This window comes from Ochotona princeps, chromosome 11 (assembly GCF_030435755.1).
Source record: "Ochotona princeps isolate mOchPri1 chromosome 11, mOchPri1.hap1, whole genome shotgun sequence".
Classification (NCBI taxonomy): Eukaryota; Metazoa; Chordata; class Mammalia; order Lagomorpha; family Ochotonidae; genus Ochotona; species Ochotona princeps.
Window position 1 is genome coordinate 26,410,459 of NC_080842.1, and position 14,757 is coordinate 26,425,215.

The 14,757-nt window shown below is 40.0% G+C and overlaps 1 protein-coding gene across 6 annotated transcripts in view; it reads right to left on the minus strand.

The window, feature by feature from the left end:
* Positions 1 to 14,757, minus strand: part of TENM3 (teneurin transmembrane protein 3) — a 614,727-nt gene that overhangs the window by 426,118 nt on the left and 173,852 nt on the right. For all 6 annotated transcript variants that reach the window (XM_058669959.1, XM_058669958.1, XM_058669964.1 and 3 more), the window contains one exon: positions 1,713 to 1,991. In XM_058669959.1, the coding sequence (XP_058525942.1) occupies positions 1,713 to 1,991 (279 nt within the window). The remainder of the gene's footprint in view (positions 1 to 1,712; positions 1,992 to 14,757) is intronic.

The following is a 14,757-nucleotide window of genomic DNA, read 5'->3' on the forward strand; positions in this document are numbered from 1 at the left end:
AAAGGACAAGCCTACCCAAGATGAAAAATACTTAATCGAGATGGATATGGTCTTTCCACAATGCAAATAGTCAAAACTGAATGTATTACACTACTGTGTCCTCTTCTTTCCTGTAAAAACACACATTTTACTGTACAGTTAAGGAAAATCAAATGCCAAATGCTTCATTTGAATATAACCAATGAACCTGCTCAAGGAGTTTCATATGAAGTGCAAATGGATAGGAAGCAATTCTTATATCAAATCACATGCATGTAAAGTTAGTGTCTTTTGATTGTACACTGAAAAATGATGTAAACACAGGATTTAACTAAGAGGAATAGAGTAGTTATAGGAAATGCTACCAGCTTGATGTAAGACTCATTTTGTCAAAAAGCAAAGCAAAAGAAACAAACAACAAAACAAAACAAAAAAACTATCCTTGTTTTCTACTGGCACAAAGCCAGTCTCAACCAAGAAACAAAATCCAAAATGAAGACATTGAGCATAGAGTATTAATTGATCTTGACCTTGCTTAATGCACTGAAATATTCTACATAAGAAAAGATATTTTCTCTGATGGCTTAAATTCGACTCATTTTTTAATGAATAGAGAAGAAACGAGTAGTAAGCAGAGGGAAATATGAGACATTATTCTACACTGTGACCCATTAGATATCAAAAGCTAGCCAGAGATCTGATTTTCTATTACAAAGAAAAACTGACAAAGTTGTTTAATAAATAAGAAATATCACCAACAAAACAACATCTTTCCTTTCAAATGTCATGTGATTCTTCTATTTCAATTTTCTCTTTGCTTTTTGATGCATTGGACATGCTCAGCATTAATAACACCACAGAAATAGCAAGTGCACTGTTGATATGTTACAAGCTGAAGGAGAAAAGTTGTGTTCCGGAGTATTGGCACTGTCGCTCCAATTCCGTCTCAGAAGCAGCACTGGCCAAAAATTAACATTTCTTTTAAGCATGTTATTGCATATAAATCAACTATTTTTTCGTGTATTATCTTGCACTGGCAATAAATAGAGATGGAGTCCTGATCATTTATAAAGATATTTTTCTTACACTATGGAAAGCCGCCGCTTCTCTGAAATCCAAGTTTGGCATGTAGATTTAATTGCACAGTAATCCTGTCCCCTAGGCACATCAAAGGCCACACTCCCCCTCCTTACCCAGATTGCAGTGGCTCTCATCAGCTAGTAAGTTTAAAGCATGATCAAATGTGTTCTTCAATCACTTGAGCCCTGTTAATAAACTATTCTGTGTGCTCACTCATCCATTCTGATTCTGCAACTTCTTTAAGGTATCTTCAAGAAGAATCTACAAAGACATCTTTGATTGTAAGCAGGCTCTGGGGCAAACTTTATCAACACTTGCTTTGCTACTCCACAGAGAATAACAGGTGACATGGTCCAAGATAAGTCAAAGCTAATCTTTTCCCCCTGCTTGTACACAATCAAATTGTTTTTCAAAACTCCAGCAAACACATCATAAAACAGCTTGCACAATTTAACAATCTAATGTTGAATATTGATTTTTTTTCCAGGAACAAAATAAAATGCAGTATTCAAGGGCATTTTTTCTTTTGGTTCTACTACATTAAGAGAAAAAGGAGAAAAAAGGAAGAAAGAGAGGAAAACACATCCCCACAGTCAGCCAAAACACACAGAAGCACTAAATGCCAACATCATAAAGCAGAAAATGTGACTTACCAGTCTCACTGTCCGACTTGTTCTCATGCTCTGTGTCTGTCAGGGTGAGGGCGGAGTTGGACCGGCTTGACAGGCAGGAGCTGCGGCCCGATTTGACCCCCCTGCCCCAAAGTCTCATGGCATGCTCTGGGGACATCACTGCTTCATTTTCAGTATCAGCATCTGACCCTGCACTGATAGAGTAACCTCTGTGGGGAAGCCCCATTTCCGCACAAAATGCCAGTCCTCTTCGAGTTGCTGGTTCGCAAACTCCTAACTGCCTTAGGGTAAAATTCTGTCCTAATTAGGGGGAAAAAAAGATAACAACTAGTGAGTACATGATTAGCAGTTGGTGATTTTTTTTTTCTTAAAGTATATTTCTCTGAAATAAACAGTCAAGCATTCAAGCTTTTCAGCTGTCCACCCCAGGTGTTCACATTAACTTGGCACAGCATAAGGTCAGACGAGCGCAGGGACAGGAGGGTGGGAGGTGGCGCTGCTGCCTTGGCATTCCCTGGGCCTTGAGCTCCATCTTCAACTGTGAAAACCCATAAAGCACCCCCAGAGAAACGGGCAGGTCAAGGAGCACAGATGTGTCAACTCCTCACAGAGAGACAGAAATGGCTCTTAGGGACAGGAGGTGCTTTTGGTAGACTTGGAAAGCAATCAAAATTGTCCTGGGATGCGGTTTTTGGACTAAACAGGTGTCATTCCTCTTCCCACTCAGAAGTCAGTTCTTTGGAAGACAGTGTCTTCCCCCAAGAACAGTTCCTTGAGGAACAGGAAACAGAAGTGAGTTCACTGGTCTTCTACTGTCCTGCCTTAACTTGGCAACAAATACAAACTTGTATCTTCTATAATGTGTGTGTCTGTGTGTGTGCACACATACACTAAAATTTAGAGTGTAGCATGGAACATCTTGAATATCTGGGGTACATTTGGGACATCTTAGACTTTCTGGCCTTTTTGCTTTAAAAAAAAACACCTGGAAACATCTGTATTGATCAGAATACACCAATTTTTGCAAAATAAAACGAGGGTATTATGTATTTAATGATAAAATCAAGTTCCCTGAAAAATAAATGGCTGTGAACTCTGCAGGCCTTTACTAATAAATTGAGCATAATAAAACTCATGACACTGCAATAACTTAAAGCAAAAGTGTTTAAATTAGGTGACACTTTAAAATGACTGCTATTATTAATGGCTTTTCCAATCCTGTATATATTCTTGAAATTTCACATATGTTTTATGATACTGTGGCTACAAAGAGTAAGAAAAATACTTGCTGGTATTACGCATATATATTTATGGTTTTTCCATATCTTATCACTTGTTGACACGGTTGAAGCTAAGATTTAGACACTAACTAGGACCAAAACATATGTAAAAAATAATACTGTATAAGACAGATTTAAATCTTTTTATCTAATAACCAAACCTTTTAAGAATATTAAGCATTTATAATACTGCCGTTTTAATTCTCTTATTTCTGAAATCCATGAACATTTTAAAGTTAATTGGCTTTTATGAAAAATACACACATTTTAAAAGAGAGAACATATAAATTACTTGCAAGAAAATAACATGCTCAATCATGTAGAAAATAAATCAAACATGGCATGCAACATAGTAAACATTTGGTTGTAACGATATTAGCACCCTTCAGGCCTTAGCACATTTTAACCTGTGGTTAACTGTTTTATTGCTGTGGTCATATCAGGAGTTGGAATCAGTGTTATCTTGGTCAAGCTTCCAAATGCATTCTGACAAAGACATTCATAAATAATGAAAGTAAGTTGTACAATTTGCTGCAAACCAAACTGCCCTGATCAGAGAATCATAGTATCTGAACAGTAGGTCCAGAGAAAGAATCAGCAAGAGAATGAGTGCTTGTTGACCAGTAAGCCAGTAGACAAGTCCATGAAACTACTGCCAGTGTTTTCAAAGAATCTTTGTGGATCTGTTTATGAGAGTAAATGCAAACCTGACCAGTGCCACTGTGGACAGCTCAAGGAATTGCTCGGGAAGACCTTCCTTGCTCTTACTGATACCTAGTGTAAAGCACAGAAGCAGAGGGGCTCCAGAACATCTAACTATTGCCATCATGTAGGTTGACTCTGCAAAGTAACAATACCAAATAGTTTTTTAAGAGGAAAAGCAATAAAATCCTCTGCATTCACTCTTCATCTGGGCAGTTGGCCACGTTGGAGAACAAAGAGTAGGGAAACTAAGGGACAATAAAATTCTCTTTCTCATCTCTGAATTGCAACTTGAAACATTTTCCAAGTTACTGACTTTTCACAGTACCTGCCATCCTGATGCAAAAAGCCATAGAGTGAAGGAAAGCAGGAACTTGAACTCTTACTTGCTCTCCAGGTTTGTACACACAGTCCACCCTGCTACTAAACACCCCAGGCATCATGAGTGGCCCCAGCTCCATGGACACATGAGGTCAGCGTCTCACCAACACATCTTTCTAAGGTTGCTTCTGAAATGAAGGCTAGAAAGCAAGTCCCACAGGAGGACTCCCTGTCAGATTTCTTTGTTAAAAGTTCGCCTTGGGCCCAGCATGATAGCCTAATGGCTAAAGTCCTTGCCTTACATGTGCCAGGATCCCATATGGGCACCGGTTTGTATCCCAGCTGCTCCATTTCCCTTCCAGATCCCTGCTTGGGGCCTGGGAAGGAAGTAGAGGATGGCCCAAAGCTTTGGGACGCTGCACCTACGTGTGAAGCCAGGAGGAAGCTCCTGGCTTTGCATCAGCTCAGCTCTGGCCATTGTGACCACTTGGGGAGTGAATCAGCAGATGGAAGCTCTTTCTCTTTGTTTCTCCTTTTATCTATAAATCTGCTTTTCCAACAAAAATAAATAAATCTTTTAATAAGTAAGTCTGCTTTTGTTCCTATGAAGAACACTGACCAAGATCTTGGATGACCTTCACCGAAGTCACTCATTAGCTCTGTCCAAATCACTTTACCATTCTGTTTTCTTATCCTTTAGGACTGTCATGACTTGATCCTTGCAAATGTGGCTAACACAAAGAAAGGCTAAAATTTTGAAAACAGACTTAAAAATAAATTCTATGACAAGATTATCAACAATCAGAGAGAATGTGTCATTTAGGGTTGGAGAGAGGATCATGTTAAAATCATGTTCGAAAAGTCACACCACCACCACCACCAATGTTGACTTTTGTTCCTGTCATTGGCTTTATTCAACAACATCTGTATCCCAGACCTGTCTCAGTGCTTCACATTCTACTGTTGCCAATTTTTTTCTTTGATTAAGCCCTTTTGATTTTTAGGATTCCTTGTTTTAATGCAAATACCCCTGGAGAAACCTGTTGAACTAGAATAAATTAGTCTGATTTTCCACCATCTGGTAATGTTGAGCAAGGTAGGCTATGCTTATGGACACACAGGGAAGAAGCAGAGAAGGTTCCTGACCAGAGGAAGAGACAGCTGCTGAGGCATGGAATGGGTGGGAAGGATGGGCTCAGGTTGGGACAGTGTGAGGAGGTGTTAAGGCAGAAAGATGTGGAAAGAAGAAGGGCAGACTAAGGAAGCTCAGATTCCCAGGAGCCCAGCTAAACACTTCATGTCAGCTTTGGCTTCAAGTAACGAACAATAGATTCTTCTTTCCTATGGGTTCTTCAGGTTGTAAAAGCCTGTGTTCTTTGCAGTAATTCCCATATCTTCTTAGAACTGTATCTAAGAGGGTTCAGCGCGGTAGCCTAGCAGCTAAAATCCTTGCCTTGCATGCGCCAGGATCCCATATGGGTGCCAGTTCTAATCCCGCAGCCTCACTTGCCATCCAGCTCCCTGCTTGTGGTCTGGGAAAGAGGACGGCTCAAAACCTTGAGACCCTGCACCCACATGTGAGACTCGGAGGAAACTCCTGGCCCCGGCTTCAGATTGATTGAGCTCCGGCCATTGTGGTCACTTAGGGAGTGAATCAACGGATGGAGGATCTTCCTCTCTGTCTTTCCTTCTCTCTGTATACCTGACTTTCCAATAAAAATAAAATAAATCTTTTAAAAAAAACTGTATCTATGAAAAAATGAAATCAGTCCTCTTTATGTTAATATTTTTAAAAATTATTTTCCAACATAGGGGGTGAATCAGTTTATACACAAGGAATATATTTAATAAATAAATAGACTGTATCCTTATTAAAATAATTCTATCATTACCTTAATTTCTATATTTGTTTTAAACAGCCTTAGTATTATTTTATGTGACTGCAGCTGACTATCTCTGGCACTTTGGGATTTTGGTAACCTCTATCAGTGGGGTTAACAAGAGTTCTCAATCACAATTTGAAACAGGACCAAAACAGTATGTTATACCAAGAACAAAGTATACCTAAGGGTGGAATTCATTGTGATTAGAATGCAAGGTTAGCTTGTCCAGATTGGGCATTTTTGGTTTATGACAGCCACAGATTTGTAAATCTATATAAGAAACTGAATAAACACAACCTAGGCAGGCTGCATCTTTAAAAACACAAAGCTTCACACTAGAAAACAAAGAAGGGAAGATATGTGACAGGTTGGAAAGGATAAAGTAAGAATAGATACTTCAAAAGTGCTTGGCATATCACACTCCTATCCCTTTCAGAAAAGATGAGGATGAGAAAAATACTGTAGCTGTATGACCTTGCTGTCACATGGTCTCCACCATCTGATCAGGACAGAGTGCTTTCTTTAAGCTGCCATCAGCAAGGCTTACCAATGAGCAAGACACATACTATGCCCGTATGAGCTGAAGAAACTACTTGAAGAACTAGTCCCACACCTGCAGGGGCAGCAGAGTTCAATGGTTTTTAGTATATTCACAGACTTTTGCAGCCAAGGTCACAATCAATTTTAAACATTAGGACACTCTCCTATTCCCGGCAAAGAAACTTGATCCCAATCATCAGCTAGTTCCCCTTTCCCCTTTACTTCTTCGCTCTGCTTGCTCCCGACCATTACCAACCTACTCCTCTCCAGAGATCTGCCTGCCAGGGCATGTCAAGTGAAGGAGATCCCACTGCAGTCTTTGGTTAGCATATTTACAAAATTATTCCACCCTGTAGCATGAATTAGTATTTTATTCCTTTTGTGTGTGGCTGCATAACATTCCATTTAGGGATATATAATTTCAGTATGCATCAGTCAACAGGCACTTTTTTTCCTATTATGAAAATGCAGCTAAGTACACTTAGGTGCAAGGCTTTCTTTTGGTACATACCTATGAAATGCTATATCATAAGCCAGTTCTATGTAGAACCTTTTGAGAAATGACAAACTTTCATAATGGCTGTATTGATTTCTATTCCTACCAGTAATATAAGAGGGGTCTAATTTCTGCATGTTTTAACCCATGCTTGTTATCTGTTGGTTGTCATTGATACCACACTGCAAAAAAGACCAGGAGTTTGTAGTTAGATATTGAAACAGAGGTCACTGATACTGAATTTAGGAGGCAAATAGAATTAATGTTTTAAAAAGCAGTTTATTTTGTGGGCCTCTGATAAGAATTCTTCCTTTATTCTATCATTTTTTCCTTTACCTTCCACTATGCTGCTTTTATTCCTTGTTAAATACTTTTTCCATTAAAATTAGGAATACTCTTTGGCTCAGAAAGTTTAGCTTTGGAGCTATACCTTGTAGAAATAAAAATCACTTAACTTTAAACACACATGTGCAAAAAAAAAAGACTTGCTATGGAATTGTCACAAAAATTTAAATAACCCAAATATTTACCAGAAAAGAAATGGCTTAATAAGCTACATAATCCTGCTATGGAACATTCTGTGGCTAGCACAGACAAAACGTTTGGCCCTCTATCTTTAAATTTGGAGGGAAGCCCATTATAGATATTTCATGCTAAAAATGTAAGTTACAGAATAGCATGCATAATATGGTTCCACTTTTGGAAACAAAGGAAGAGTACCAACATAGGATATAAATGCTATGGTTCTGAGCATGAATCAAGGTGAGGCAGGATGTATATTGTTATGATGGGTTTTGAAGGGACTGTAAGTAAATCAGTAATTTTCTATACTGTGTATTTTAAACTTATTATTTGAGGAGGTACACAGAAAGATGGCTGGAGGGTGAAAGAAAAGGGAAAAAGCACTTCTATTTGTTGCAACGCCTGTAATGGCGGAGGCTATGCTGAGCTGAAGCCACAAAGTGGCAGGACTCCACACCCTCGAGCACCACCATGGCCTCCCGGGTTGGCATTAGCAGGAAGCTGGTGGCAGAGAACAGAGCTGGGAGTGAAGCCCCCACACTGCTTGCTCCCTGCGAGAATTTTGGATCTTTCCTTTGTGTAGTAACTATCTCAAGCTAAAAATCATACAATAAAGAACATTTAAAGCCGACCTTGTTTTCAACATGCTTTTTCCTGATCTTGTTTAACAGTTCCTCTCTCAGAATCCGAAATTTAATTTATTATCTTCTGTTAGGAAGGCCAGTTTAAGAATCCTTCCTCATGTATTATAAAAAATGAAGTTATATGAAACATAGGTAAGAGTCCTGCTTGCCCCACCCCCATTTCAATGATTCCTTTTTCCTTCATCATACATGGATTATTTAGTAAAGAGGAACAACCATTTAGTTTCTCTACCTTAACAACCCCTAAAACCAAGACTGAAAAGTGGATAGATCATTCAATCTACATTTAGTACATAGAAATGAAACAACGTCTGCCTTATTTTCCTTGGGTGCTGTGAGTATCATTGGACTTATTTCTTTTCAGGCACACAATGACAGTTCTTCAAGGGTGGAACACAACACACAACCTCAAGTAGGCAAACAGGTGCTTGTGGACTCAGCCACCATCATGTTACCTGAAGTTCCTCTCTACTCCCCTTTTATTGCTGTGCTTGCCAAGTGGTAAGCAGGTCAAGGTGAAATAAAAAATATGCACCTTTCTTTCCTAGTGCATATTTTGCAGGACACTCCAAGCTCTTAGGCCTTAGGTTCAGTTTTAGACATCTAAATGAAATAGCCATCCTCAACATGTGGCAGAGATTTCAAGGAAGTTACAACTCTTAACCTAAAAGTCCCTTCACAAAACCATATTTTAAAATATAAACTTAGAATTGCACTAAACACCTAACATCCCCTGCCCAATTTAGTGTGTTTAAAATGCACCTATCTTCTACAAGTTGCTCAGTCTATCTGTTAATGTTTTTAACATCCAAATGCACATACTGACTTTGGGGGTCAGGAAATAATATTGGAAATGATGGCACTCAGACAACCTGGATTCTTTGCACCGAGAGAGATTGGCAGCAAAGTCTCCCTGTGCATCTCCTGCCTTCCTGCGCACTTTCTCCCTCAAAACAAGTCACAGAAACCAGAATTCACCTTCTACAGTGAGGGTGGGAGAATCTTAAAGAAAGATGAGTTGAAGCTACTCATTCCAGTGTGGTCTTGCCCACCCCCCCTCCCACCAACTGTGGGAAGAAAAGCTACAGAAAGATGGAGAAGAATCTGAAGACATATCCTGCTGCCTTTCCCCCACTGTCTGTTTCCATTCATGAGATCCTAACCTTTTGTTCAATCACTTTCGTATACAGCTATCTAGTCGTGAAATCAACACATGAAACCAGTCAGCTTTCCCTTGGTCCTTGGGTTTGCATTTCTGAAGGTTCCCTTGTCATGGACAGTGTTGATGAAACACATTAATTTCTTAGGTTTTTCTCTCTTGTCTTGTTAGAGGAGGGTCAACTGTGAACGGTGAGGAGACATAACACATCTTTCTGCCCTCTACATTAATAACCTCAAATTTCCTGGGAATATCAAAAATGACAACTGTACACCATGCAAATAATCCAAATTATTACTCAAAATACAAGTTGCTGTTTGTTGCAGGCTGTCCTCTCGGCAACTGTCTCAAACATACCTCCCAAAGGTACTTCGTTAACTGAAATTCAAGGTCGGGTGGTAAGGTGAACTTGATGGAGTTAGTGGGTGTGTTTGCAAGCTGAGAAAGCAGGATTAGAATGAATGACTCTGGGGATACTCAAATTCTTCAAGAGAAGACTTGCAAGGCCTCCAGGGGATCATGATCATATGGATACTAAATGCACATTCTGGTGGCCCAAAGGAGGAAAATCAGCTTGTAAATGCACTGGTTGTAAAGAAAGAGCATCTGTATGACTGTGTCATGAAACAGTTATATATCCAACCATAAAAATAGGATTTAATCAACCATTTGTAATTACAGAAGTAGCTTTACAATGTGTTTTAATCAAATAAATTCCAAAAATGAGTTTGCTTCTTAGTTGTATTTAGTATTTCTTCACAACAATCCAAGTCCTAGTGATGTTAATGTGCCTAAACATATCTGTTGGGATCTGACAGTCATACTGCAGTAGGTATTTGTATAAATATGCGTATGGTTTGGCATAAAGCAGCAGGTGTTTAATAATCATGACTGAAGCAGCACCACAGTGATTCACAATGTGGATCCAAAGTTGGCCACATGGCAAGGAACCAGATACAAGTTGAGCAGTAAGCGGGGCACTCCAGACAGCAGACCAATAAAGGCCTAGGCAGGGGGAGAGGATTACCCCCACTGTGTCCTGAGGAGTGCTGTAAGCTCCATCTATCTACCCACACCTTCTGGTAGGTAATCTACAAAGCAGGTTGGCAGCCAAGCCTGAAAGAAGCACTTGCCTACTTAACAGCCAAAATTAGTTAACAATCAGTTAGGCAGGGGAGCTAAGAGGAAAACACCAACATGAAACAATGATAAACTGCAGCTATTTAACTTGTGTCTTTAAGTGCAGAAATTTAAGGTTGAGTAAACATGACCATCCAAATCCTTTAATCCTGCCGCTGACATTTCTAGTGACTGAGAAGGATTAATCATTTTGATCTCCAAATGAATCATTTTAAGCAGTTAATATTTAAAAGTAATAAACTTTAGAGTTGCAGTAATTAGCCTAGTAGATGTGATTAATGTTCCAGGGTTTTTGTCTCTTTTTATAAAACCTTATTGGAAAAACACAAAAAATAAAGTTATTTTCTTAGCACCAGAAAGTATCTCAGAAAATGCTAAAAAGGGCCCAGATTCCTTTCATTTTTGTACGATGACAGAGGTGAGGGGAAACGTTGGGGAAATGAGAAGGTTGGGGTCTAACTGGAAATTCATAGCAGCATTAAGTGCTGAATGGTAAGACCATATGGTCATATGTCTTCTGAAGCCTAGGATCAGTTCCCATTATTCACTATTATGGCATCCAAGAATAAATCTGTGTCTTTAAAATTAAAAGCATTTTCATTTTGGCTCTCCAATCTTCTTCTTTGACCACTTCCAACATGACTAAATGTTTAATATATCTTCATAATGCAAAATACAAATATTATAAAAGTAATAAGAAAGCCCATTTATTTCATTTTATATTTTTACTTTCAAATTAAAATAAAGTAGTGCAGAGACACAAATTTGGTTTCTTAATCATAAGATTACAAATATTATTTTTACATCTGCCCAATCAATGCTGTGACATTCTAAAATTCTACACACATTACCTTTATGTTCTATATTTAAGAAACATGATTTCAATTCTTTTGACCTGTCTGGAACATACCATATACAGAAACGTTTAAAATTATTTTGATAATATCCTAGTAATAAAACTGCCAAAAAAGAGTAATTTATACCTAAGAGCTTAAAATGGGCCTTTTTACAATTTGGAAATTGATGAAAATATTTCAAAGGCACAGTCCCATTTATTTGCTACAAACTCTTGGCTCCATTGGCGCAACCCTGCCTGTGTTGTATATGCTATTATCTTAATGAGAAAAATGTTTCTATCCAGCAAAACATCACAGTGCAATAGCAGCAGAGACTGTTCTTAAGAGGAGTGTGGTTTTGGTTTAGTGGAGACGAAGTGGCTATGCCCTCAACACCAAATAAAGTCTCATCCTCGTTGAAGCTGGATGAAACAATACATGCCCTAAACTTTTCAGATTCAACTACTGTTGTTGGAAACTCCATGAGGTTTAGCACCATAATCCCAAGCCAGAGATGGTTGGTAATCTCCATTACATCCACAAAGTGTCCTGTCCCCAGTCAAGCCCATCCCCATGGGACACCACCCACTAACCTAACTCCTACTACTATAGGTCATTTCTGTCTATCCTTGAACTTAATATCGCTACCGAGTCACAGTCTGTGCTCTGAGCCCCTCTGCTTTGTGGGATGTATTCAGATTTGCCCACGCTGCTGCCTATACTGTTAGTTCGTTCCTTTACATTAGTAAAGTTCATTCTGCTGTATGAAATGTACTCTAATTTGTTCTATCCTTTCATTCAGTGATGCCATTATGATTGCAGCTGCTACGAAAATATGCTTTCTCATTGATTCATGATACATATTTAGGAGATGAATTGTGGAATCAATTTGTTTTAACTCATACAAGAGATGGTCATTCTTCAAAGCAGTTGTGCTTAAAATTAAAATGTACTAAAAACTAACAAAAATACCTAACCTATTATGTGGTGCTTTCATTGAAATTGGAAAGGTAAAAGTGTAGATCAGAAAATCGATTGGATTTTTCTCTGGTTACTCCACCCCAAGCACTCAACAGCTCATATCTGTGTATTTCGACAAATCTGTTTTCTTCATCCAGAAAACGAATGTAAAGGATCTCAAATACCTCCTACCCACTTAAGCCAGGGCAGAGGCAGAGAGAGAAGGCAGCACAAGGGAAAAAGAAACACGGCTGAAACAGCACCATCAACTGTCCAAGGAGGATGAACTGGAGAGAAAAGACCTTGGACAAACGTGTGAGTCCCAGGGTCTCCTTTACATCTGGGGACATTGGGTGTCTACTTCAGTTCCTAATGTAAACCAAAAGCAAGATGCCATTTCTCACTGAACAGCTTACCTGGAGTTCATCCTGGACTGAAACCCCACCATTAGGACAGCCTGCACTTTACTAAGCTGAGTGTACCCAGCTGCCTGGCAAGGCACTTCTCCCCCACAGCCCCTAAAGTATAGAACCAGTCTGTTGCAGTTCCATGGCAGGCAATATTTCTTGCCTTGGCCCCGGGTGATTTAAAAGTGCGAAGTCAGGGGCTGGTGCTGAGGCATAACGGGCAAAGCTGCTCTCTACAGTACCAACACCTACTTTTGGATGCCTGTTCAAGTCCCAGCAGCTCCATCTCCCTGTCAGTACACTTTGGAGAGCAGAGGACAGCCCAGGTAGTTGGGCCACTATCACCCACATGCAAGACCAGGATAAAACTTGAGGCTCCAGGCATTGCCCTGAAGAGCCCTGGCTACTGCAGTCATTTGGGGAGTGAACCAGTGAATGTGACATCTCAATCTCTTTCTGAATAAAGCTATTCAAGAGCTACTATACTTTCCACCTCTTAAGGCAAACCTTCACTGTGCAGAGAGCCCACGCTTTGGGATGCATTATGTCGAGAAGCAGCTAAGATCAGAACATGGTTCTCCATGAATACAAAGGAGGGGTGGCACAAAAGAACAGGCAGGTGGACCAAGTTAGGTACACTTGCAGAACTGCGACAGTGGAGCAGAGCAAGCTTCATACAGAAGGCTGCCTCACAGAGAGCTCCCAGTTCCATTCATGAAGGCCTCTCCTATGGGAATCTCTTCCAGGAATTCTTTGCTAACCTACTGGGAGGACTCTCAGCCTGTCAGTGGCTCTCACCAGGATACCCAGTGAGAGAAGTCAGGAGAGGAGCTGTGCAGTGCACATGCAGGACCAGCAACTGCCTCTGGCAGGACAATGGGAAAACTGATTGATTCAATTTTGTGTCTATTCACTGACCATTAGAATTATCTTTCATGACTTGGGACATATTGGGTTGTTCATCTCTGTTTTCAAGTTGTTAAAAGTCTCTTGGTGTATTACTGATATAAATCACAGTATATATATATCACAAATCACAGAAATATATGCAAAAAATCGATATATTACTGATGTAGTTCATATGAGATATATACAAATAAATATATACATTATATATTATTATATGTAATTAATTTATTTCCCAATATAATGATTCTGTTGGAACGGCATCTTTGCCTAACGACATCAGAGTGCCTGGGTCTGCTGCCCAGCTCCAGCTCCTGATCCCAGCTTCCTGTTGCTGCAGAATCTGTGAGACAGTGGTCACTGCTCAAGCAGTTGCGTTTCTGCCCCCAGTGAAGGAGACCTCAACTGACTTCCTGGATCCTGGTTTCAGGCCAGCTCAGCACAGCCCAGTCTAGCTCAGCTCAGCTCAGCTCCAGTCACTGTAGACTTCTGGGGAGTGAACCAGTGGATGAGTGGACAGAGGATATCTCTTTGCCTCTTCAAATAAACACTTTTTAAAAACATTTGCTTATTTTTATTGAATGGCAGATTACAGAGAGAAGGAGAGACAGAGAGAAAGATCTTCAGTCTTCTGATTCACTCCCCAAGTAGCTGCAAAGGCTGGAGTTGAGCCGATCTGAACCCAGGAACCAGAAGCCTTTTCTGGGTCTCCCACTTGGGTGCAGGGTCCCAAGGCTTTGGACCATCCTCAACTGCTTTTCCAGGCTTGTGCAGGGAGCTGGATGGGGAGTAGAATAGCTGGACAGGAAACAGCACCCATATGGGATTCTAGCACATGCAAGGCAAGGAATTAGTCACGAGTCCATCCCTCTGGGCACACAAATACATTTTTTAACAACAATTTTGCTTCTGGGTCCTTTTAATTTCATATAAAACACTTGAAAGAAAAAATTAAAACTGCAAGTCTATCTTCAGAGTTTTCTGTTTTCATAAGAATTGTCCATGCAACAGGCTGTGTGGTTTCACAACCACTTTCTCCTTGACACCTTCTGCTGTAACGACTGCAGAGCAAAAATAGTAAATGTTTCTTTTTCTCGTGCAGCTAAGTATGGCCATGGATAACAGTTTTGGGAAAAGGAGATGTAGGAGGGAGTCTTATGGGAACAAAAAGCAACCACTCAGTGTTTACTTGGCCTCCCATTGCGTATCTATGCTTACTCCAGTAGGCCTATGAAAGGGCAGCCAGCAGCCACCAGCAGCTCTAGGGCCC